Source organism: Musca domestica, unplaced genomic scaffold (genome assembly GCF_030504385.1).
Source record: "Musca domestica strain aabys unplaced genomic scaffold, Musca_domestica.polishedcontigs.V.1.1 26, whole genome shotgun sequence".
NCBI classification, from domain to species: domain Eukaryota; kingdom Metazoa; phylum Arthropoda; class Insecta; order Diptera; family Muscidae; genus Musca; species Musca domestica.
Window position 1 is genome coordinate 10,757,121 of NW_026712283.1, and position 26,989 is coordinate 10,784,109.

The 26,989-nt window shown below is 34.9% G+C and overlaps 2 protein-coding genes across 5 annotated transcripts in view; one reads left to right on the top strand and one right to left on the bottom strand.

Moving 5' to 3' along the window:
* LOC101893694 (rab3 GTPase-activating protein catalytic subunit) overlaps nucleotides 1-26,989 on the top strand; it is an 80,872-nt gene that overhangs the window by 20,744 nt on the left and 33,139 nt on the right. The window lies entirely within an intron of this gene.
* Nucleotides 1-26,989, bottom strand: part of LOC101896747 (leucine-rich repeat and fibronectin type-III domain-containing protein 3) — a 399,938-nt gene that overhangs the window by 1,082 nt on the left and 371,867 nt on the right. The window contains exons 7-14 of one of the 4 annotated variants that reach the window (XR_009342463.1): nucleotides 19,512-19,792; nucleotides 15,109-16,059; nucleotides 14,700-15,038; nucleotides 13,882-14,573; nucleotides 11,673-11,811; nucleotides 7,165-7,289; nucleotides 6,499-6,819; nucleotides 2,580-2,746 (exon numbers count right to left, since the gene is read on the bottom strand). Coding sequence is in view for 2 of the 4 variants with exons in the window: in XM_059123970.1 (XP_058979953.1) it covers nucleotides 6,499-6,819; nucleotides 7,165-7,289; nucleotides 11,673-11,811; nucleotides 13,882-14,573; nucleotides 14,700-15,038; nucleotides 15,109-16,059; nucleotides 19,512-19,769 (2,825 nt within the window). In the remaining 2 variants the exon portion in view is untranslated. The remainder of the gene's footprint in view (nucleotides 1-2,579; nucleotides 2,747-6,498; nucleotides 6,820-7,164; nucleotides 7,290-11,672; nucleotides 11,812-13,881; nucleotides 14,574-14,699; nucleotides 15,039-15,108; nucleotides 16,060-19,511; nucleotides 19,793-26,989) is intronic. The other 3 variants (XR_009342464.1, XM_059123970.1, XM_059123971.1) reach the window with 3 other exon arrangements.

Sequence of the window (26,989 nt, forward strand, 5' to 3'; positions counted from 1 at the left end):
AAATTTGATATTGATGTGTACTAGAATAGTACGAAAAGTACTGAATGGTACTTTTTTTGGTATTGGGTAGTAGCTGATAGCTGAATTCCTGATATTGGATATTAGGGTCTGGGGATTGAGATGTGGAGGTGGCTTTGGAAAATTGTACTACAATTGCACAAAAAGTACTTAATAGTACTATATTTGGCACAATTTGGTATTAGGCGAAGAACTAGTGCTTGTAATCTGAATATTGGTATTAGGGTCACCGTTCATGGGTAGCTTGGCCAAAATGTGTACTATAATTGTACTAATAGAACTGAATGATACTGTAAATGGTATTGGATGAAGAGATAGAGCTGAAATTTGTTATTGAGGTCCCTGTTGGTATCCGAATTGGAGATATGATGGTGGTTTTTAGAAATGTGAACTGTATTTGTACGAAAAGTACTAAATGGTCATGGTTGAAAGGATAACTATAAAATTCAGGAATTTGATATTTGGGTTACTGTTGGTACCTAGAATTGAGATATGGAGTTGGTTTTGGAAATTTGTAAAAAAAATTGGTATTGGATGAAGGCATAGAGCCGAAATCCCCAAATTTGATACTGAGGTCTTTTGTGGTATTTGTGTTTGATATTTAGTTATGGTTTATAAATGATTCCTAGATTTGTACAAAAAGGACTAAATAGTACTTGATTTGTAATTGAGTGAAGAAATAGAGCTGAAATTCTCAAAATTTGATACTGAGGTCTCTGTTGGTATCTGGAATTGAGATATGGTAGTGGTGTGGTGAGCAGATATTTATGATCTTCACACCAGATTCCGCGTTAGTAAAAATAGAAGTGTGAGAAACTCTTAAGGAATCGGAGTCTTATTTCGCATTTTTGTGAGCGTTTGGTTTATTCAAAATTTTGATCCCTTTTTGTGGGCGGTCCCAGAAGGAGAGAACCGAGTGCTTATTTAGCATTTCATAGGTACTAAAAAGAGTAGTCCGATATATTCCATCTTCATAGCAAATCGGACGAGTATATATATGAGAGCTATATCCAAATCTGAACCGATCTTGATAAATTTGGGAAAGGTATTTATGTGCTGTATTTGATATTTTTCCCCAAATATCGTTGTTACAGAGTGCATATTACGGTTGCGGAGGACAAAGAATATATGTATGGGAGCTATAGCTATATCTGAACCGATTTCGATAAAATTTGGCATATTTATTTCTGGGCTTAATTTGGTCGTATATGCAAAATTCCATACTATTGGGCAAAGCGGACGAAGATATATATGGGAACTATATCTCAATTTTGACCGATTATATCCAATTTCAATGGGGTTCGCCCTTGGTTCAAACAAATGACTTGTGCAAAATTTCATCTGGATCGGGCAATAAATGCCACATGTACTTTGTTTACAAAAATACATGGACAGCAGACGGACGGACATACATAAATCGACTCAGAATGTGATTTTTTCTTTATGGGTCTATCTCGTTTCCTCTTGCCTTTTACAAACAAATGCAGAAAAACCGTGTGAAAAAACCGGGTGAAAAAAAATCCACGTTTTTGTACTTCAAAAATATTTCAAAAAAAAAAAAAAACAAAAACGTGTTTTTTTGTCCTTCAAAAATATTTCAAAAAAAAAAAAAAATCCACATTTTGGTCCTTGAAAAATATTTCAAAAAAAATCCACATTTTGGTCCTTGAAAAATATTTTTAGAAAATCCACGTTTTGGTCCTTGAAATATATTTTTAAAAAATCCATGTTTTGGTCCTTGGAAAATATTTTTAAAAAATCTACGTTTGGGTCCTTGGAAAATATTTTTCAAAAAACTCCAACTTTTGGTCCTTCAAAAATATTTTAAAAAAATCCACGTTTTGGTCTTTCAAAAATATTTTAAAAAAATCCACGTTTTGGTCTTTCAAAAATATTATTAAAAAATCCACGTTTTGGTCATTCAAAAATATTTTTCAAAAAACTGAACCTTTTGGTCCTTCAAAAATATTTTTAAAAAATCCACGTTTTGGTCTTTTAAAATTTTTTTACAAAAATCCAAATTTTGGTCCTTGAAAAATATTTTTAGAAAATCCAAGTTTTGGTAATTCAAAAATATTTCTCAAAAAAAAACCACCTTTTGATCCTTCAAAAATATTTTTAAAAAATTCAAATTTTGGACCTTCAAAAATATTGTTAAAAAATCCACGTTTAAAACTATTATAGTCCTTGAAAAATATATTTGAAAAAAAAAAAAAAACATTTGTAGGTTTTTCTGTCTCTGAAAAAAAATATATTTGAAAAAATCCTCGAACGTTGCTCTTATAGCCATTGAAACAATTATATTCAAAAACTCCAAATTTTGACTTTGAAAATTCTTAAAAAAAAATAGAAATTTTGATTCCATCCGACCTTCAAACGAAATTATAATATATCACAATTACAGCTTTGGGAGTCCTTGCTATTTCGTACTTGTTTTCGAAATATTTTTCTTTAAATTGATTTTACTGGCTTGGTCAAGAAATTGACATTTGTATTCAATTTTATAATTTCAAATTTATTTTCCATTAAAAATCCGTATTTTTCTTCCTTGTTGTACTTACACAAACTAGTTTTGGTATATGTGTGGGTGTTTTTTTGGCATGTTTTCTCATTTGTTTGCAGGAAAAAAATCTAATAACTTATGGAGGAGTCAATCAACGTGCAATTTCTCGTAGAATATTTAATAGAAAACATTAACAATTTGTGGTAATTCCATTAGTAGCCATATCTAAAAGAATTAAAATTTTAAATTTGAAATCATTATCCAAGTGGACGAAGTATGTCTAAATGCTTCTACAGAAAGCCGCCATAAGACTAAGACCCAACTACATCCATACGGGTAAAATGGATGAGACTACAAAACTACCATATATCCCAATATAACATCATATGAACTACCACACACACATATATATTGAAAATAATTGGGAATATATTTCTCTTTACTCCATGAATACAAATGATTTGAGTATGTATGTGTGTGAGTGTATGACAATCCCACATACATATGTTTATATAAATATATTAATGACATTTGTCCCATGTAATAACAACTACTGGCTGGTAAAAGTGTATGACTGTGAATTTTATGTGGATATCCATGAGATATGCTAATAACATATATTGGTTTATAATGAAATTTGTTTTTGTGTGTGTGTGTGATTTTTTTCAACGAATATTGTTGTTGATGTTGTAATGAGATTTTAATATAATGTACTGTATGTAAATTGAGAAAAATTTCCGTGTACGAGTTTTAGTTGGGGGTGGCGTATACATTATGACAACACTAATACGCAGTGGAGGAGGTCACAGCAGGTATTGTTTTGCTCGACAAAAATGAATCAATAATACAATTTTGAATTTGAAAAAAATAAATTTTTTTAAAGGATGTCAAATATTTCCAAGTAAATTAAATCGAGATGACCTCAATATAAATTTTAATGGATAAAGAATAAAAAACAAAAATACGATTTTTTCTCAAAAAAAAAAAAAAAAAAATGTAAAATCCTCCGTTTTCAAATCTAATATCGCTTTACAATATTTTTAAAAGGCTATTGTTTTTAGTTAAAAATTGAAAATTCTATTTATTAAAAGTTTCAGTTTTAGATCTCATTGGACATAAAAAATTCTTCTCAACCACCTTCATCAAAATATCCCCGTTTTTTTGGTTAATTTTTTTTGTCTTTTTTTCCACATATAATCGTTTCAGAAGGATGTAATCCAACTTCAAAAATATTCGTCATCAAATTTCACCACTCCAAAAACGAAATCTCTATTTTCATTCTATAACAAAAAATAACAAAAAAAAAAGCCAAAAAAGACTTCTTTTTTATAAAATTTTCCTCGGTTTTTTTTCAAGAAATCATCATTTTAGAAGGATGACGTTAAAGACAAAAATATTCTCCATCAAATTTCTTTGCATGTCACCAAAGAAATAATTGCATCAATTCTGCCAATGTGTCTAAAGACTCTTTTGGTGACTCGCTTAAGGATTAAAATTTTCGATCCAAATAATCCTTTTCTACTCTTCCCACAGCCATATGGCTACACAGGGCATTTATCATTTAATATGGCCAAAACTTGCCTAATCGAAATAATGGTTTTAGACCCTAGGTCTCTTTGGACCAAATCCGTTTCAGATCATTTGAAGTCGATCTAGCGATGTTGGTCCGCCTGTCTGTTGTCTGGCTGGTGCGCACGATAACTCTCAAAGGGAGTATCTGATTTAGTCCGAACTTGGCACATCGTAATATTATTATTAAACTTAGATCGATTTCGGAGATGGGCAATATCGGTCCACTGCTTCTGGTACCTCTCACACAAAATGTCAAAATTTTCAAAGAAAATAATTTACTGCACAGAAAGAGAAAGGAGAATCCGATTTTGTTTTAACTTTGCAATTCCTAATATCTGCAATGGACAATATCGGTTCACTCCATTAAGTACCTCCCCCACAAAGGTCCAAAATTTTGAATAATTATAATTCTTATAAAATATGATGTAAGAGTCCGATTGCCTCCATCCATCTGGTGTGAAGATGGAATATATCAGTCCACTCCTTCTGGTACCTGCTCCACAAAGGGTCAACATTTTGAATATCTATGGAGCTTATAAAACGCGAAAGTAACATCCGATTCCACTCTGACTTGGCACATCTCAATACTTCCATCAACACAAGATCTGTTGAACCTGAGATGAATATGGTATTTATGATTTCGCATAAAATTGGATATAAATGTTCGATTTTCAAAATTACAAGAAAATCGAAAATTTATATCCAATTTTATGAGAAATCGTAAACTCCATATTCATCTCAGGTTCATTGAATGGAAGTATTGAGATGTGTCAAGTCTGAATGGAATACCAATATTTTTATCTGCATTAGATAAAGTATGAAAATGGAATACTTCGGTCGACTATATATATGTGGTACCTCACGTACATTTTAAAATTGTCTAAAAATTATCACTTATCTCATATAAAGTAAAGAAAGTCACCAATATAGTCTTAACCTGGCACGTCGCAATATTTATATGATACTTATTTATGTCCTATACGAAATGGACAATTTTGTTCCATTCCTTACGAAACCTACTCCATAGAAGGTCAACAATTTGAATAATCATAATAGACATCAAAGTATATTTAAATAATCGAACATTGGCAGAGGGTATACATCTGTCGGCAAAACCTGATGCTTTGAAACTTGTTTCTCACAAGAACTTCTCAAAAACATATCTCAAATACAAAACGAATAAGCAAAGGCTATAGCTGACCATTTGAAATCCTACAACACTATAATATATTGGAAAGCTCCATAGGTCCAAACCAGATTTGGTCGATTTCTTTTTTTTTTTTTTTTTTAATGAGATACTGTCCTGCAAAAATGGTAAATTTTGGTTTTTGACAGGTGACATTTGCCCTATATTTATGCTCTCTGCCGTGCTGATAGGTATAAAAAATTAACATTGTCAATTTTACCCGCAAACTTTTATCTCATGGCTATCCAAAATTCTAGTCATCTACCCTGACCTAAACTTTAAGCTCGTGCGAAATTCCGTCTCGAAATTGTGACCTAGAGAGCAACTGCAAAATTAGGTTTTCTTCCTTTTGCGATCACATTAACATGGACATACGGACGGACGGATACACATAGCTTGATCAACTCGGCTCGGCGAGATAGAAAGTCAACGTGGGCCTATCACCTATATTTTTCAGTGTTACAAACTTTTTGGCCCAATCAAACTTACAATACCCCCAACAAATAGCGTTATAGGATATTTTAAATATTTCTTGCTTTAAGTAATTGAAACGAATTTCAACACAGCAAGACAAACAAATTAAATATTTTATAAAGACATGTGGTGTGAATTTTTTTCCCCTTGACAATTATGCTTGTGTGTGTGTGTGTGAAATAAGGTGTCTGTGTTCCAAAAAAATCCCAAGAAAAATCAAACAAAAAATCTAAAACTCATCATTAAATCCAACACCAAGAAAACGCAATATTTTCCAAGAAATTGTATGAGGAGAAGTGGGGCGGGGGGTTCCTTTGCATGTTGTCATTCCATTTCATTGTCACTGGAGCAAACGAATGCAACCAAGCAGGCAACAACAACATGCACTACCCAATTCCCAATTTATTTTTTATTTTTTGTTAACAAAAAAAAAGTTAGTAACAAAACGCATTTCAAAACTTCCAACGCTAGACAGAATGCTGCAGCGCGGCAAGTCTACTTTCTTAAATTGTGGTGTCGATATTTTGTTTTGGCGTTGTTGTTGTTGCTTTTGCTGTTTTCCATCTTGTACCGTTTTGTGTAAAAGTGGGTCTATTACCAGAGAGTTTTGTGACTCATGTGTCTGAAGAGAGTATTTGAGTGTGTCGGTGAGCATGAAGAACAAAATAGTGTTAGTGGTTAATGTAGTGTAACGCTTTGTTGTTGTTGTTGCTGTTTTTGCTGTTGTTATTGTCAGCCTACTTACCGACTTCCAGGTCGATGATTATGTATATGCGTGGCATTCAATTGATCGCGTGATCTAGAACGCGGCCGTGAACGGCGTGTACTAGACGCCACACTGGTGGGACCACCACCCCCGACACCGACACCGCCTCCGCCACCACCGCCATGTATCGAACCGGCATAGGAGGCACGTGACATTCTCTCCGAGGGGGCAGCGAGGGACTGACGTGATTGCCGCAATTCAGGTCGGGAATTGACTAAATTCGATGGGAATGCGGTGCCCAAATAGCCGCGATGTGAATTATTTGAAAAGCTATGCTGCGATTGGCCATCAGCAATGGATCTGTTTGGGCGATTTTCGAATATGTGTGTGTCGATGGGGTGTTTTTGGTTGTTGTTGTTGTTTTTGGTGTGGTCATAATGGGTGATGATGATGTTGTTGTTGTTGTTGTTTTGGGTGGGTGGTGATAATGGTGGTATGGCAAAAAATGATATAAAAAGCAAAAAAATAAACTTTTAAATAAAATAATAATTACAAACAAAAAAATAATAATTTAAAACTAATAAAAAACACACAAATTATGACAGTGAAAATAAATAGATAATTTGAAAATCTCTCCACCGTAAGCATTCTACGAAAGCTTAACAGTAGTGCTATATTGTATCAGACTGTTGTTCCACAACTTACCTGGGTTTCGCCAGCTTTCCCGGCATTCCTGAAAAATGGCTACGCATATCATCTTGAGCGTCCATGGGATAGGCACGTGGTCGTGGTATAGAGCGGCCACTGTAGGCAGATACTTGATCCCATTCCTGGAATAAAAATCGATTTCGTTTATTTAAAATTTAAAAATAAATCTTTTTTTTCATAAATATTTTTTTTTTCGAATTTTCTAGAAAATAAATTTTCAAAAATCTATGACCCCAAATAGTATACTTTACGAAAACCATTATTCTATTGTGGTTTAAAAACATATTCCAAAAAAAAAAAAAAAAAATCACGATTGAAAACTAATATTATTTAAAAATTCCTCAATTCCAATTAAAAAAAAAAAATATTTTAAAAAATTACAAAAATATATTTCTTAATAAATCTAGAAAAAAATTCTTGATAAAATTTTAAAAATACAATATAATTTAAAGACTTTCCATTGGAACTCTTGGAAATTCAATAAAAAATTGATAAACAAAAAATAATTAATAATTTAATTAATAAATTCACAAATTAACTAAGAATTACAAAATCTTATAAAATTTCTATAAAAATGTTTTATAAAAAATATTTAATTAAAAAATCTAATCCTTGGAAATTATATTTAAAAACACAATTTTTCTTTTTTTTTTTTTTAAAATGAGTCATAGAATTTAATTTAAATTTAATTTAAACATGTTAAAAGTATCAGTCGTTTTTGCAGCCAGATGTTTATATGATGTGATTTAGAAGTGTAGAATTTGATAAAAATCGGATGCTTATTTCACATTTTATGCGACATATAATTATTCCAAAATTTGACCCGAAGTGGGGGAGGTGGTACCAGAAGAAATGGTGCGACCTCTACCATCTTTATAACAGATCTTGCGTTGATGGAAATATTGAGCTGTACCAAAGCTGAATGGATTCGGATGTTAATTTCGGGTTTTATGAGTTTCAAAATTTTGACCCTTTGTAGGAGAGGTACCGAAACGAGTGGACCAAATCAGATTTGGTGTTAATACAAATATTGAGATGAAATTGTGATGCGAATCGGATGCTTATTTCGCATTTTATCAGAGATAGAATTATTCAAATTTGTGACCCGTTGCGGGGAAAGGTACCAGAAGAAGTGGGCCGATATATTCCCTCTTTGAACCAGATTTTCTGTTGATAGAAATATTGAGATGAAATGACTTTTAAATGTATTGAATACTAATTTCGCGTTTTAGAGCTTCGTGACTACTCTAAATTCTAACCCTTTGTGGGGAGGTACCAGAAGGAGTGGTAAAAAAAACTAAAAAACCAAGGTCCAGAAGTCCTTAAAATATTCATTGTCCTTGTTAAAATCCTTATAAAGAGATTCGGGACCTAAGGATTTTCCTTAAAAATATTTATATTTCTAGATGTCCTATTTTCTTCGAATTCCTAACCATTTATGCTAAAAGTCCTGATTATCCTTGGAAATAATTCTTAAAAAATCTAAGTTTAAAGAACAGGTTTAATATATAAAAATATGTTTAAATAAAGACACTTAAGTGGTCTGATGGTCCTTAAAAAAACAACATTTATTGTTCTTAAAAAAGAACACATTTATTGTCCTGGAAAAAATACGTTTATTTTACTTTAAAAACACATTTCTTGTCCTTGAAAAAATATTTTAAAAATCCAAGTTTCCATAGATGTCCTTGAAAAATATTTTTTAAAATCCGCGTTTGGTTTTATTTTTCTTTGATAAAATATTCCAAAACTCAACTCTAATGGCTCTGATAATCCTTGAAAAGGTATTTTTTTAAAAATTCTATTTTCTTCGAATTCCTAACCATTAACACTAAAAGTCCTGATTATCCTTGGAAATAATTCTAATAAAATCTAAGTTCAAAGAACAGGTTTAATATATAAAAATATGTTTAAATAAAGACTCTTAAGTGGTCTTGATGGTCCTTAAAAAACAACATTTATTGTCCTGGAAAAAATACGTTTATTTTCCTTGAAAAACACATTTTTTGTCTTTGAAAAAATATTTAAAAAAAAAAAACACGTTTATTGCATAGATGTCCTTGAAAAATATTTTTTAAAATCCGCGTTTGGTTTTATTTTTCTTTGAAAAAATATTCCAAAACTCAACTCTAATGGCTCTGATAATCCTTGAAAAGGTATTTTTTAAAAATTCTATTTTCTTCCAATTCCTAACCATTAACGCTAAAAGTCCTGATTATCCTTGAAAATAATTCTTACAAAATCTAAGTTTAAAGAACAGGTTTAATATATAAAAATCTGTTTAAATAAAGACACTTTAGTGGTCTGATGGTCCTTAAAAGAAACAACATTTATAGTCCTTAAAAAAAAAACTAATTTATTGTCCTGGAACAATACGTTTATTTTCCTTGAAAAACACATTTATTATCCTTGAAAAAATATTTTAAAAATCCACGTTTATTGCATAGATGTCCTTGACAAATATTTTTTAAAATCCACGTTTGGTTTTATTTTTCTTTGAAAAAATATTCCAAAACTCAACTCCAATGGCTCTGAAAAGGTATTTTTAAAAAATTCAATCTTAGTGGCCTGGTAGTCAAAAAAGATAAAAAATAAATAAAGTCCTCCCAAACATCTGCGTTAAGTATTCTTACTGTCTTTAGAAAAATCCCTTCATAAAAATACCACGTTTCGTTCTTTCAAAAATAATCAGAAAAATTTACTTTTAGAGGCCTGATATTCAAAAATTTTCTTGAAAAATCCAAAGTATCTTAAGTAAATCCTTATCATCAAAGTCCTTGAAAAACAATTTTTTTGATTCGAGTTTATATATCTTTTAATTCTTAAAGAGGATCCTTAAAAATATGTTTAAAACAAAATCCACGATTATAATCCTATTGATCCTTGAAGGAGTATCCTTAAAACATTTTAATAATCCTTGCTACTTTTTTACTACTTTTTTTTTAATCTACGTTTATATTTCTTATGATCTTGGAAAAATAACCTTGAAAATCCTTTGGCTCTTAAAAAATATTCCAACACGTCCACGTTATATCTCTTTTAATCCTTGGGAAGTATCCCTAAAAATTATTAAAATTATGTTTTAAAAATACAATACATCTTATTTAATCCCTGAAAATATTTTATCAAAAAATATACTTAAGAAGATCCATATTTTTATTTTAATTTTTTTTTTGAAGTCTAAGTTAATATCTCTTTAGGTCCTCGAAAGGGTATCCTTCTTTATAGTTTTAGAAAAATCTTTTATTTTTAATATCTCTTTAGGTCCTCGAAAGGGTATCCTTCTTTATAGTTATTGGAAAAATCTTTTATTTTTAAAATCCAATTTAATATCTCTTTTTATCCTTCAAAAAAAAAGCATCAAATAAAAATTCTTATAGCCCTTTAAAAATATTTTTTAAAAAATCCTTTGATCCTTAAAACAGCATCCTTTAAAAATCCACATTTAATGGTCCCACAATTAAAAAAGATTGCTACTCCAATGATCCTCTTGTTGTCTAGCCGTTTTTTGATTTCCAAATCCATTCTATACGCCTAAATAATGAGCCTTTTATCCCCCCACCTCCATTCCATTGAGACCTAACACTGTAATTAACATTATTTCACGTAGATCAAAAACCTATCCATGAGCGTAAATAAATGATTTGCGAAACATTACAATATTTGGCTCATAATTCATGTGTATGGGTGTTTTGTGTGTGTGTTGACTTCCCTCCACAAGTTCTCTCCCAAATCCGAGGGATATCATCAGCATAACCCTCACCCATGTATCTCGCATATTAGAGCCAAGAGCAAAAAAAAAATAAACCAAGCAGAAGAAGAATGAATGCATTATTATGCTTATCTGGTCTTAGCTGGGATGTATGGGCATTATTGGCTAAGCTATGCTTTGGCCAGGACGTTCTACCCTATGTGATATCTTGACATACAGACAACCAGAGATTTACAATGTGTAACAGCCAATCTTTTCCCACAATTTGTGTTCAGACATAATTGTACTACATATGCTATTCGCGTACCTACTAGCCAAAAGATGGCCCTGGATGATGGGCCACCACCAAAAAATGTTGGCCAATGCTGCACGCTCTTTGCTCTTTGTTTGTGTTGGCGTTGTAATTGTGTAGCGTACAAATTGGGGGGCTGCAACTGATCATAAATCTATTTTACTACTTTGCCGTGTAATGCCCTTTTGTTCTTTGGCAGGCCAATGAGGAGGCTTACAGTGGTTTTTATGGCGGAGAAAGTGGACCAAAGGGGATATTCCAGGACATAGTAAAAATATAAATTTGAAAACTTCATTAAAATTGATTTCAAAAATTTGGCAAAAATATTGTTATCAAAAAATTGTTTTTATTCCAACCGTCGCAAAGTACCACTGTCCTCTTTTTCTCCTACACCCTTTTGATCAAAAACTATTCAAGCGAATTAATACTTACATGTGTTTTTTATTGCTTTATAAATCTCTACTTATACCTCCCCATAAGGTGGTGTTGGTGTTCACTTACCTTGTGATTATTGAATGCCGAAAGCGTTGCGATTGAGCCAAGTGGTCCCGGTGAACCGGCTGGACCACAACAATTTACGGGCAAACCTCCAATTGGCAGTGGACTCTTTTGTTGTGAGGTTTGCATTTTGCGAGAGCGTCTATTTGTTGATTATATCCACACACACACACACATGGGCACACGGCGATAAACCAGGATGATATATAGCAGATGCAACGCCACCACGACCATCCAGACAAAAGACGAACCGAAAATGATGACATGGAAAAAAAGGGGGATAAAAAAAAACACGAACCATAAGAAATCAAGCCATAAACAATTGTTATAGATTAACTCAGACTAAACTAAGTAAGAAATAAAAATTGGATCGAAATCATGGCTGGCCATATATTAACTGCATTGTTGGCCACATCGATGCCATTATAATGGAGGCCATAATTTGTGGTGTTGGCTGGGCAAAAAAAAAAAAAAAAATGAGCAACAAATCACTGCTTTGTGAAAATGAAAAAAAATGCGAACTTAAAAGGTTTATCTGAAAGATAATAGTCTAAAACGGAATTTATCTGAGAGATAATAGTGTGAAATGTTAGTTGTCTTTGAGGTAATGGCTATGGATATACTTGCGGTCAACCAGGATCGTTAATTGCAAGATAAGATCTGATCAGAACTATTATCTCGGTGGTGAGGACCTTCATCTCGCAGATAATGACCACTGAAAATCATTATCTCGATCAGTATGATCGGTCTAGTATATTATCTCCGAGATAAGGCCCACTCAGCAGTCTTATCTCTGAGGTATCTTTCAGTTAGCAGCATTATCTTTGAGCTAATGTATTCAAAGCAGGAAGATTATCCAAGCCATGGACATTATCTTTAAGATAATAGCCTGTCAGTACCATTATCTTTGAGATAATGGCCTGTCAGGACCACTATCTTTGAGATAATGGCAGGTGAGGACTATTTTCTTCGAAATAATAGCCGGTCAGAGTTTTTATATTTGGGAATTTTGGCCGGTCAGGTCCAGTATAATTGTGATAGTTACCGGCCAGGACTATTATCTTTGAGATAAAGGTCGATCGGGGCCATTATTTTTGAGATAATGTCCGGCCAGCGCTTTTATCTTTGAGATAATGGCCCGTCAGGAATATTATGTTTCACAGAATTGTCGATCGGGACCATTATTTTTGAGATAATGACCGGTCAGGACTATTATCTTTAACATAACTGTCAATCGGGACCATTCTCTGTGAGATAATGGACGACCAGAACCCGGACTTTGGACTCTGGCAGATATAAGGGTCCGGTCAGGTTCATTATCAGGCCAGGACCATTATCTCTGGCAGAGATAAGGATCCGGTCAGGTCTTTTATCCCTGGCAGATATAAGGGTCCGGTCAGGTCCATTTTCCCTGGCAGAGATAAGGGTCCGTTCAAGTCCATTATCTCTGGCAGAGATAAGGGTCCTGTCGGGTCTTTTATCCCTGGCAGATATAAGGGTCTGGTCAAGTCCATTATCTCTGGCAGAGATAAGGGTCCGGTCAGGTTCATTATCAGGCCAGGACCATTATCTCTGGCAGAGATAAGGGTCCGGTCAGGTCCATTATCCCTGGCAGAGATAAGGGTCCGGTCAGGTCCATTATCCCTGGCATAGATAAGGGTCCGGTCAGGTCCATTTTCCCTGGCAGAGATAAGGGTCCGGTCAGGTCCATTATCTCTGGCAGAGATAAGGGTCAGGTCAATTCCATTATCTCTGGCTGATAATAAACCTGACCGGACCCTTATATCTGCCAGAGTCCACAGAACGGGTTATCTCTGGCAGAGATTCGGGTCCGGTCAGGTCCATTATCTCTGGCAGAGATACGGGTCCGGTAAGGTTCATTATATCTGGAAGAGATAAGGGTCCGGTCAGGTCCTCTATCTCCGGCAGGGATAAGGGTTCGGGCAGGACCATAATCTCTCGGAGAGATAAAGACCCGGTCATGCCCATATTCCAGATGTTTTCTTGATTACTATACTGCCCAAAACAATGGGATGGTCCGGAATATTACCCTCTCTCTTTCTCTCTCTCAGTTTCTAAGAGATTCGACGTAAATGCAGAAAATAATTGACCCTTGACTTATTTTCATAGTTTAATTTGTATTCCACTGCATGTCAACCCCACAAAAACCTCCCTCCTCTCTCCCCTCTCTTCATCCTCTCATTTTACTCACCTGCTAGCCGCTATAAAAACAATCACAGCCACTATTATCGTTCCACAGATGGCCGCACTTGCGGCTATCGTTATCTTATCCATATTCGATGTTTGCGATGCCACCGTCCTCACCTCCCGACACTGTTGATACGGCACAGTTTCGGGTGTGACATGCAACTCTTCCAACGAGATGACACACACAATGATGCACTCCTGGGCTGGGACATTTTTGATTTTAAACTCCCGCTCGCTGGCCTCCAACGGCGGACCCTGTTTGAATGATTTCTCACCGAAGAGCCGATAGACAACACGAAAACCTAAGATATTCGCCGTATCGGAATCCCATTGAATGATAACCGAACTATCCTGACGGAAGGCATTTTTCACTTGAACCTCATTGGAGTCATCGATGCGAGTGCCACGCTGGGGGGGGAAGCCCAAAACCAGCGGTGGACGTTGTTGTTTGTGTGCTGGGCCACCGGAACTACTGCTGCTGCCGCCGCTTGAATTTTGGCGCCAAGAGGGTGATTGTTTGGCATTGCCATTACTCTGCTGTGATTGAGTAATGGTGGTTGGCGAGGCGGAACCAATGCCGGATGTTGATTGATGTGTTGGCTGGATGGCTGGCTGTTGTTGTTCTTGTTGAGACGAATTGCCGGGCGTCTCGTCCGATGAATGGGCGGCCGGCGTGGATACGGTTGTGGCTTTTGTCTGTGTGTGGGAGGTAATAAAAATAAAGAGGCGGTTATTTAAGAGGAAAACGGATTAATTTTTCGGAGGAATATTAAATTTCCACTTCCTTAGTTTCCCCCTCCCTTTGGTTATTGATTTACTTACCGTTTTAACGGTGGTGGTTGTTGTTGTAGTGGTGCTGGTGGATGCGATGGTGGGTGCAACACTGCTACTTGAAGTGCTGCTTGGCAATGTGGCCGCCGTGGTGGGCACTGAGGAAGCCGTGGGAAGGCTACTGCCCAAGGCATCTCCATTTGTGGGACCAGAAGGCACGGTTTTGCTTGGTACGGTGGGTTTCTGTCCAGTTGGCAAAATGTCATCCAAGACCAATTCCGGTTCGGTTTCGCTGCAGGTCAGCTCATCCGGTTGTATGGAATAGAAGCCACGATCACGGAAGTGAGGGGGACTGCCACAGAACTGGGGATTGCGTTCGCGAGATGTTACCTGGAAATGAGCGACGAAGAAGTGGTTATTTGTAATCTAGCAATTTGGCGATTAAAGACCTCCAACATACCTGTAAGTCACCCTTGCGTATCCACTCGGCCACCCATTTCAAATGGCAATCACAGTGCAAGAAACGTCCACCCAACGACAAACCGCGCAGCGTGGCATTCAGGTGTAGAAATGCTGTTTCAGGTACTGTAGCCAGGGGGTTGCCATCCAAGGCCAGCAGGGTTATGCTGGGATTGCCACGGAAGGCTGTTTCCGGCAGGCTGGTCAAGAGGTTAAAACCAATATCCAAAACCCTTAACTCCTTTAAGGCATGAATGGCTCCAACAGGGAAATCGGCCAAGAGATTGTTCAACAAACTCAACGAACTCAGGGTTTTGCGGACGCCCACAAATGATGATTCTCCCAGACTTTGAATAAGATTTCGTTCTAAATTCAGGGCAGTTAATGAATCCAAACCATCAAAGGTGCGTATACCACCCGGCCCGGGTAACTCCTTTATGCCATTCAACGACAAGTCTAAGAATGCCAAACTTTTCAGACCTCGTATGCTCTCGGGAACACGTCGCTGTTTGGTACCCTTCAAATTTAAGTTTTTCAAACTATTCTCCAGGCCCCGAAAAGCACCCACTGCCAGGGTGACATTATTGTCATTTAGCTTTAAGGTGGACAAACGCAAGGAACCCTTAAAGGCATCGTCGGGTATGTTGGTTATACGATTCTTGGATAAATCTAAGAGGTTTAATATTTTCAATATTCTCAAAGCCGTTGTGGGCACTTCTTCGAGTAGATTGTCCTGCAGATTGAGATTCTTCAAAACCTCCTCTTGTCCATGGAAAGCACCATCACTAATTTGGGATATCTTACACGAGGACAACTGGACATTGTGTAGACTCAAATTGGCAAAGATGTCATCTGTCAGATCGCCCACTGTCGAGTTGTTGATGTACAGCAAATCGATGGGTTTCTGTTTGACATATTTGTTTAAGGCCTCCAATAGAGTGGGGAAGTGAACCTGCAGACAGGGAGAGAGGAAAAGAATGAGAGAGAGAGAGTGAGAGAGAAAGAGTTAAAAGAGATATTATTTAATATATCAAATCTGGATAATCCGTCCAAAGCGGATTTTTTATCCAAGGATAATTTGTGAATAAATAATTACACTGTGCTACAAAATATTTTTTTTTTCAATAATTACAGGGAAAATCCAGCGTATTATGAAAGTAGAGCTAAAAAAGACGTATGTCGGCTTTGTGAAAGTTTACATCGCAAAGAGACCCAAAATAGAGGGGCAAAGTCCCCCCCCCTCTTCCACACTTTTAGAAAATATTCAAAATAAGATTCCTCGAAATCCATGCCTTCTAGATATATAGTGTCTTTGACAATATTGCAGATAAAAATACCAGGAATATTTTTGTCGAACATTTTAACCCTCATCTAAGTCATAAAAGGGGTCTTTTGGGTCCTTCTTTGAATATATGGTTAAAAACTCCCTTTAAGCGGGATCGTAACAAGTCAAAACATTCTACAAAATTATTTGTTATGAAATTCTTCTATAGGACCTAGAAGAGGTCAAGGGTCTAAATCGTACCTAAACGCTAGAAATTCATATATTTTAAAAACACATTTTAGGGTTAAAGTCGCACTTTTTGTGAATTTACGCAAAAATCTCCAACAAAGCATCATTTTTGAAGGATGACTTCAAGGACAAAAATGTTCTCCATCAAATTTTGCTATATGTCACCAAATAAAAGAAATCTCTATTTTTATAATATATCAAGAAAATATTGACGTCAATGTTGCCAAAAAACGAGAATTTTTTCTTTCGGTTTTAACCGTACTTCTTGTCAATTTGTGCCATATTCTCCTACAAAGCATTATTTTAGAGGGATATCGTCAAGGGCAAAAATAATCTTCACCGAATTTTACTATAAGTCTCCATTGAAAAGAAATCTCTATTTCAATTATATATCAAGAAAATAATTGTACCAAAAAAAAAAACGAAAAAAAAATATTCCCTAATTCCTTGAATAAATTTTTTCTCGGACTTTTTTCGAGTTGACGCCTGAAAGTAACATAAAAATTCGTTTTTGTTCGGAATGTTTCAAAGACGAAAAATTCCTTAGAAAATTTCACTATAAATATCGGAATAAACCCAATATCTAGGAACAATGGTTCCCGCAAAAAATTAAATTTTTGTACTAAAAGTGAATATTGTGTTCAGGGTGAGATGTAAAAAACTGCAATCAACTTCAGACTGCTGCCATTATTAAGGCACTCGTCCGACAGCTGTTAAAATTATTCCAGTGACAGCTCATTATATTGTTTACAAGCATACGAAAGCATTTTGGTGAGAATTTTCCAGAAAAAAAAAGTTATTCGTGATGGAGGAATTCAAGCGTGATAGTGTGATTTCTTTATATTTGGCTGGAAAACCACAAGTGGCTATCGTTGGAGAAATCTTTTGTGTCTCGTACCATCGTTCGCCGTGATACTGGTAGCGTAGGCCGACGTCACGGAAGTGGACGGAAGAATGCAGCAACATCAGCAAAATTCCATTTGGCAAATATTGAAAAATGAGCTCGGGGTAAAGCCATTGAAATTCCAAAAGGTGCAAAAACTTACACCGCAACAACAAGAAAATAGAATCAAAAGAGCTAAAGAATTGTTTCGCTTGGCCAAAAGTGGTGAACTGTCGTATTTGGTTTTCTCCGATGAGAAAACATTCGTTGTCCAGCCGTTTGCAAACAAACAAAATGATCGTGTTTACTTGCCAAAGAGGTCAGCTGAAAATGTGCACCTTCGGTTGGCCACCAGAACTCAAGCGTCGGACATGGTGATGGTGTGGAAAGCCATAACAGCCGATGGTCGCTCTTGGCTAGTATTAATCGACCGTGACATCAGAATAAATGCCGAATATTATCGCGAAAATATTCTGGAGGGTGTATTAAAGCCTTGGGCACGTAAACTTTTTGGTCGCAGACCTTGGACATTCCAACATGACTCAGCACACGCCGTCCAAGAATGGTTACAAAATGAGGTTCCTCGCTTCATTTCAGCGCCACAATGGCCACCAAAATCTTCGGATACAAATCCGTTCGACTATGGAGTATTTTGGAGAACAAGGTTGGCACCAAAAAATACCAAAGTGTCGATCAACTCAAACAAGCGCTTCGCTGGGAATGGAACTTTGCGATGTAAACCTTCCCAAGACCGATAAACATGTCTTCTTTTTATACCCTCCACCATAGTATAAGGGGGCATAATTAAGTTTGTCATTCCGTTTGTAACACGTCCAAATGTACATTTCAGACTTTGATCAGCATAAAATTCTATGTCGATTTAGCGATGTCCGTCCGTCCGTCTGTCTGCCTGTCGAAATCACTCTAGCTTCCCAACGAAATGAAGTAGGTTGATAAAATTTTACTCAATTGTATATTATGTCTGCAGGACCTTGGGTACTAAAAATAGGCCATGCAGGTCCACGTTTTGGTATAGCCCCCATATAATGGTACCTTCCTATTTTCGGTATTTTGGAGATTTAAGCAACATTATTCACCGGAAATGTTTCAAATTTGGTATTTAAAGTTCGTAATGGATACTACAGCCTAAGAGAGAAAATTGTTTGTGCCGGTCCACTTCTTCGTATAGCCCCCATATAGCGGTACCTCCCGAAATTCGGTTTTTTGATGATATTAGCGACATTATTCACCGTAGTTGTTTCAAATCCTTTCGTAGTTAGAGTTCGTAATGGGAACTACAGTCTATGACAGAAAATTGTCTATGCAGGTCCTGGTCTTCGTATAGGCCCCATACATCAGTATCTCCCTATATTCGGTATTTTGACGATTTTAGGTACAATATTCACCGAAATTTTTGAAATTTCGTATTTGAAGTACTACTAATAGGTACTACAGAAAATTGTCTATGCAGGTCCAGGTCTTCGTATAGGCCTGATATAGCGGTGCCTCTCTATATTCGGTATTTTGATTTTAGCTACATTATTCACCGGAATTTTTCCCAAGTTTCGTATTTGAATATTGTAATGGCTTAAGACAAAAGTTTCCTATGCAGGTCCGCGTCTTCGTACGGACCCGAATATAACTGCCATATTTTGTATTTTTAAGATTTAACAGAATTTGTAAGGGATTTTATTATTTTTTTTTTTGAAATTTTTTAAGTTCGTTCCAAATGGTAGAGGGTATTCTAAGACCGCCCACTTGCTTTTTTATAACGGCTATATTTGGTATTTTTAAGATTTTAATAGAATTTTTTAAATAAAGGGATTTTATTTTTTTTTTTGAAAATTTCCAAAGTCGTTCCAAATGGTAAAGGGTATTCAAAGTTCGGCCTTTCATAATCTGCTGAATTTTCCCTCAATTTTTTTTGTGTTGCCCAGTGTAATTTATCAAATCTTGATATTTTTATCTAACTTCAATTATTGTTTGATTTTTTTTTAATTTTACATACCTGATCACACTGTACAGAGAGTTCACGACCCAAATTATATGAGCAAATGCAGGATGTCTGCAGATCGGGTAAATCCCGGTGCCAAGGACATTGGGCCGTTACGGGTGTCACTAGGCTTGATGATAGCAGTGCCACAAACAATAGTAAACAAATAGTTTTAAAGGACTTCGATGGCATCTTAGGGAGCATTATGTTTCTTCTTTTGCTCATGGGCTCGGCGCTGCAGGGACAATGACAAATACGGGACGTTAATTTCATCTGTGGTGCATGGGTTTGAGTATCTGAAAATAAAACAAAGGAGAAATAAATTAACATTTTGAAAGTTAATAATTGATTTGAATGATTTTATTTTCAAGTTCTAATAAGACTTTTCTCGAGTAAACCTTTATTGAATCCTTGATTTATCAAAGAAAACTCAAGGATAATTGTTCCCCCTTTTTCGTTTCCATTCTTTTCTCTTGAAAAAAATGAGAGAAAAATCAAATTACAAGTCAATTTTTTTTCTTAGATTCAAATCTTGATGACATCTATCCATTTGTTAGCTCCATTATGAAGATATCCATCCACCTGTCAAGGTTACCTTCAGGCAAACGAAAAAAAAGTAGCTGGCAAAGAAATTAATCAACTTAACGACAAGAAAGGCATGGGAGAGCTGAGCTGGGTTTCACTTTTTCTTTTCTCTTTTTTTTGTTTTTTTTTTTTTTGCTCTAAAAGCCAATAGAGCATCAGATTGAGAAAGATTGAAAGGAAAAAGGAAATATAAAAGTGAAACACATGAATGAAAGTAGTCCGTCTGTGAAAATATGATGGGGGGTCGACAAAAGATATATTGCCCCAAGGGGGGATTCTATTGTCGGTTCATGGCTACATGGCTGATGGCCATGAAATATCAGCAGCAGAAGCAGCTAACCTGCAATGAAGTAACAATTTTTTATTTTTAGACGCAAGCCATCGGAAAGAAAAGCAGGTGCTATTTTTTCTTGTTCTCTCCAACACCTTCCTTTTTTCTGTGATTTTTTAAACTGACCATCAATTTCCTCAAGTGGAGCATAGCATCTTAGAGTGGCCTATCTCAGCTACGACAATATGTGAACGAGACCCCCACCCATCTACCATCTGTTTTGTCGCACTCAACTTGACCCACTTAAGGATGAGCAATTAATGCTCTGTGATTTGATGTTAACTTTTTGTTATTGTCGTGGCTTTTGATTTTTGTGTTGTTGTTGTTGCTGTTGTTTTTTTCTCTCTTCTCTGAAAGTAAACAGGAAAAATAAATACCCTCAGTTGGTAAATCTGTTGGCCAAGTGCACCAACACACACGCACACTCACATATTGTTTGCCAACATTGTAACAGTGAATGGTTACACCAGGTGAATGACAATGTAAATAAGGTATCTGCAAAAAGAGTCCTTCAAGTATTGGGAAAAATTAAAACCTAATAGCCTGGCAATTGATAGAGGAGGAATTATTTGCTTCAGGTGCACACACACATGTGATGCTAAATCTAAGGGGGTGGTAGTTTTAATTGAATGGTTACAACATTTAAGGGGGTCAAATAATTTAATTCATTTATTTTGGATAATTTGTCTATAATAACCAGTATATCCATTACAATGGAAATCCACCAATGTGGATGATTTTTTATCCGCCCATATGAATAAAAAAAGTTATCCACAAATATGGATAAAATTATTTAACCAACAAATACTGATAATTTTTATACCCTCCACCATAGTATAGAGGGTATATTAAGTTTTTCATTCCGTTTGTAGCACCTCGAAATACATTTTAGACCCCACAAAGTATTATATTCTTGATCAGCATAAAATTCTATGTCGATTTATCAATGTCCGTCCGTCTATCCGTCTGTGGAAATCACTCTAGCTTCCGAACGAAATGAAGTCGGTTGATAAAATTTGACTCAAATGTGTATTATGACTTCAGGACTTTTGGTATTGAAAATGGGCCATTTAGGTCCACGTCTTCGTATAGCCCCCATATAACGGTACCTCCCGAAATTGGGTATTCTGATGATTTTAGAGACATTATTTGCCGGAACTATTTCAAATTTTGTATTTCAAGTTTGTAATGAATACTACAGCCTATGACAGAAAATTGCCTGTGCAGGTCCACGTCTTCGTATAGCCCCCATATAACGGAACCCCCGATATTCGGTATTTTAATTGATTTTAGCGACATTATTTACCAGAATTAATTCAAATTTTGTATTTGAAGTTCGTAATGGATACTACAGCCTATGACAGAAAATTGTCTGTGCAGGTCCACGTTTTATAACCCCCATGGTACCTCTTTATATTCGGTATTTTGATGATTTAGCCCCCATATAACGGTACCTCCCGATATTCGGTATTTTGAGGATTTTAGCGACACTATTTACCGGAATTGTTTCGATTTTGGTATTTGAAGTTCGTAATGGATACTACAGCCTATGACAGAAAATTGTATGTGCATATCCACGTTTTATAACCCACATGGTACCTCCCTATATTCGGTATTTTGATGATTTTTGCTACATTATAAACAGATTTTTTTCCAGTTTCGCATTTGAATATTGTAACAGCTTGTGACAAAAGTTGTCTATGCAGGTCCACGTTTTCGTATAGACCCTAATATACGGGTACATTCGGTATTTTTAAGATTTTAACAGAATTTTTAACGGATTTTATTTTTTTGAAAATTGTTAAATTTGTACCAAATGGTGGAGGGTATTCAAAGTTCGACCCGAATTTACAGCTTTTTACTTGTTAGTATATACATTTTTAATAATTTCGACCTTTTGTGGGGGAGGTACCAGAAGGAGTGGACCGATATATTTCGTCTTATTACCAGATCTTGGGTTCATAAAAATACTAAGATGTGTGAAATTTGAAGACAATCGGACTATTACATCATATTTTATAAGAGTAATAATTATTCAAAATGTTGACCCTTTGTGTGAGAGGCACTTGGAGGAGTGGACCGATGTTATCCATTTTTTCACCTGTTTTAGAACTGACGCAAATATTAGCATTTGCAGAGTTAGATCAAAATTGGATTATTGCTTCCCTTGCTGTGCAGAAAATATTTTTTTCTGAAAATTTCGACCATTTGTGGGTGAGGTCCCAGAAGGAATGGACCGATATATTCCATCTTAACACCAGACCTTGGGTTAATATAAATATTGGGATGTGTGAAATTTGAAAACAATCGGACTCTTTCATCACATTTTATAAGAGTTGTAATCACTCAAAATTTTGACCCTGGCGTGGATAATTAATTAATTCATAAACGTGGATAATAATTTTATCCACAAACGTGGATAATAATTTTATCCACAAACATGGATAATAATTTCATCCACAAACGTGGATAATAATTTTATCCACAAACGTGGATAATAATTTTATCCACAAACGTGGATAATAATTTTATCCACAAACGTGGATAATAATTTTATCCACAAACGTGGATAATAATTTTATCCACAAACGTGGATAATTTTATCCACAAACGTGAATAAATTTATCCACAAACGTGGATAATAATTTTATCCACAAACGTGGATAATAATTTTATCCATAATAATTTTATCCACAAACGTGGATCATAATTTTATCCACAAACGTGGATAATATTTTATCCACAAACGTGGATAATAATTTTATGCACAAACGTGGATAATATTTTATCCACAAACGTGGATAATAATTTTATACACAAACGTGGATAATATTTTATACACAAACGTGGATAATAATTTTATGCACAAACGTGGATAATATTTTATCCACAAACGTGAATAAAAATTTTATCCACAAACGTGGATAAAAATTTTATCCACAAACGTGGATAATTTTATCCACAAATGTGGATAATAATTTTATCCACAAACGTGGATAATAATTTTATCCACAAACGTGGATAATAATTTTATACACAAAAGTGGATAATAATTTTTACCACAAACGTGGATAATAATTTTATCCACAAACGTGGATAATAATTTTATCCACAAACGTGGATAATAATTTTATCCACAAACGTGGATAATTTTATCCACAAACGTGGATAATTTATATATCAACAAACGTGGATTATAATTTTATCCATAAACGTGGATAATAATTTTATCCACAAACGTGGATAATAATTTTATCCACAAACGTGGATAATTTATGTATCAACAAACGTGGATAATAATTTTATCCACAAACGTGGATAATAATTTTATCCATAAATGTGGATAATAATTTTATCCATAAATGTGGATAATAATTTTATCCACAAATGTGGATAACAATTTTATCCACAAACGAGGATAATAATTTTATCCACGACCGTGGATAATAATTTTATCCACAAACGTGGATAATAATTTTATCCACGACCGTGGATAATAATTTTATCCACGACCGTGGATAATAATTTTATCCACGAACGTGGATAATAATTTTATCCACGAACGTGGATAATAATTGTAGCCACAAACGTGGATAATAATTTTATCCACAAACGTGGATAATAATTTTATTCACAAACGTGGATAATAATTTTATTCACAAACGTGGATAATAATTTTATTCACAAACGTGGATAACAATTTTATCCACAAACGTGGATAATAATTTTATCCACAAACGTGGATAATTTATATATCAACAAACGTGGATAATAAATTAATTCATAAACGTAGATAATAATTTTATCCACAAACGTGGATAATAATTTTATCCACAAACATGGATAACAATTTTATCAACAACCGTGAATAATTATTTTATCCCCAAACGTGGATAATAATTTTATCCACACACATGGATAATAATTTTATCCACACACATGGATAATAATTTTATCCACAAACGTGGATAATAATTTTATCCACAAACGTGGATAATAATTTTATCCTCAAAGGTGAATAATATATTTATCCACAAATGTGGATAATTTTTTTTTACCCAGAAATTTGGATAATTGTTATATCCGCTAATATGAATTATTTATTTATTTATTATTTATTTATTTATTTATTTATTTATTTATTTATTTATTTATTATGGATAATATATTTATCCGCAAGTGTGGATAAATGTATTTATTCACAAACGCGAACAATTTTTTATCCACAAATGTAGGTAATTTATTTATCCGCAAACATGGATAATCCATTTATCCATTAGCGTGGATAATTTTTTATCCACATTTGTGAATATTTTTTTATTCACAAAAATGGTTGATTTATTCATCCATTGGTGCGGATAATTAAATTTTCCGCCTGCTTAGATAGTGAAATTAATGCCTTAACTTTAATTCCTCCTTATCCTCTATGTGTCCATTCAATATCGCACAACATACAATTAATTAATGACGCCTAATCTAAAAATATCTTTTGGATCAATGATACGTTCGTTTGACCTCCAAACTAGAGGCTGTTATTGTATCCATGTCTTACATGCTGTACAAAGAATAAACAAGCCTTGTTGTCCTTTATGTTTGGCTTCCAAGGCTATTGGACGATAACATTGATGAATTGCCAAAATTGTGTTTATCTAGGCTGGATAATACATTTTCCCCACCAATAATTGATGGAGAAAATATAATAGTTATTTTTAATCCCATTTTTTCTGCTATTTATATCCTAGGTAAAGTTTGTTGGCATATCAATTTGCTAAGTATATTGAAATTGAAGTGAAACAAAAGAGAGGAAAATCAACTCAAAATTATTTGTAGAAAAAAATAGTTATGGTGTTCATGATTTCCTGTGTGCCAGCCATGTGCATAGAATATGAAAATGTCAAAACTTATTCGAAAATTTCCAAACTATGAGTTTCAAAAGAAATTGTTCTTTTATTGTTCGCACTTCAAGAAATTGGGTAATGCAAGACGCGTTATAGTATTGAGCAGGAGCGTAGATTACTCCACCAAATCTTCTCTCACTTTCTCTCTTCTCTCATATTCCCTCTTTTATAGCATTTGAACCATTAGAAATCCATAGATGATAGAGATCCATAGATGTTTTGCTTCTGGAAAACTGAAAATCTGACTACCTCCTCCTTGATTGCGTTGCTGTTCTCGTTGTTGCCAAGCTCATCATTACTATTTGGAATACATTTTTATATGGCAACTGTGATAACACACCATGAACAAATGATGATATCTCTATTGACATTATAATGGCTAAAATATTTTTGCAATTGTCTAACACTTGATTCGAAACGAACTTCGTCTCCTCCTCAACCAGCTTCTTCCTTGCTTCCTAAATGGTTTACAGGTTAAGTTTTGCATCTATTGCTTGGGTGTCTGATACTCAGCAACAATGTTCCACAAAAAAACAAGTTAAAAAGCAGTAAGTTCGGCCGGGCCGAACTTTGAATACCCTCTATCATTTGGAACGAATTTGGAAATATCCAAAAAATAAAAACCTTAAAAAATTCTGTTAAAACTTAAAAAATACCGTAGACCAAAAAAAAGCATTGTTTGTCGTAAGCCATTACCATATTCAAATTCGAAACTTGAAATAAACGGTGAATAATGTAGCTAAAATCATCAAAATATCGTATATAGGGAGGTACCGTTATATCGGAGCTGTGCGAAGTCCTGGAACAGCATAGACAATTTTCTGTCACAGGCTGTAGCATCCATTATGAACTTCAAATACGACATCTCAAACAATTTCGGTGGGTATTGTAGCTAAACTCGTCAAAATACCGAATATATGGAGGTACTGATATATGGGGGCTATACTAAGACCTGGACCTGCATAGACAATTTTCTGTTACAGACTTTAGTTCCCATTACGAATTTCAAATACCAAATTTGAAACAATTCCGGTGAATAGTGTCGCTAAAATCATCAAAATACCGAATATGGGGAGGGACCGTTATATGGGGGCTATACGAAGACCTGGACCAGCATAGAAAATTTTCTATCACAGGCTGTAGCATCCATTACGGACCACAAATACCAAATTCGAAACAATTCCGGTGAATAATGACGCGAAAATAATCAAAATACCGAATATCGGGAGGTACCGTTATATGGGGGCTATACGAAGTCCTGGACCTGCATAGACAATTCTCTGTCACAGACTGTTGTTCCCATTACGAACTCTAAATACGTAATTTGAAACAATTCCGGTGTATAATGAGGTTAAAATCATCAAAATACCGAAAAAAGGGAGGTACCTTTATATGGGGGCTATACGAAGACGTGGACCTACACAGACAATTTCCTGTCATAGGCTGTAGTATCTATTACGAACTTTAAATACCAAATTTGAAACCATTCCCGTGAATAATGTCGCTAAAATCGTCAATATACCGAATATAGGGAGGTACCGTTATATGGGGGCTATACAAAGACGTGGACCTGCACAAATAATTTTCTGTTTTAGGCTGTAGTATTCATTTCGAACTTCAAATACCAAATTTGAAACAATTCCAGTGAATAATGTCGCTAAAATCATCAAAATACCGAA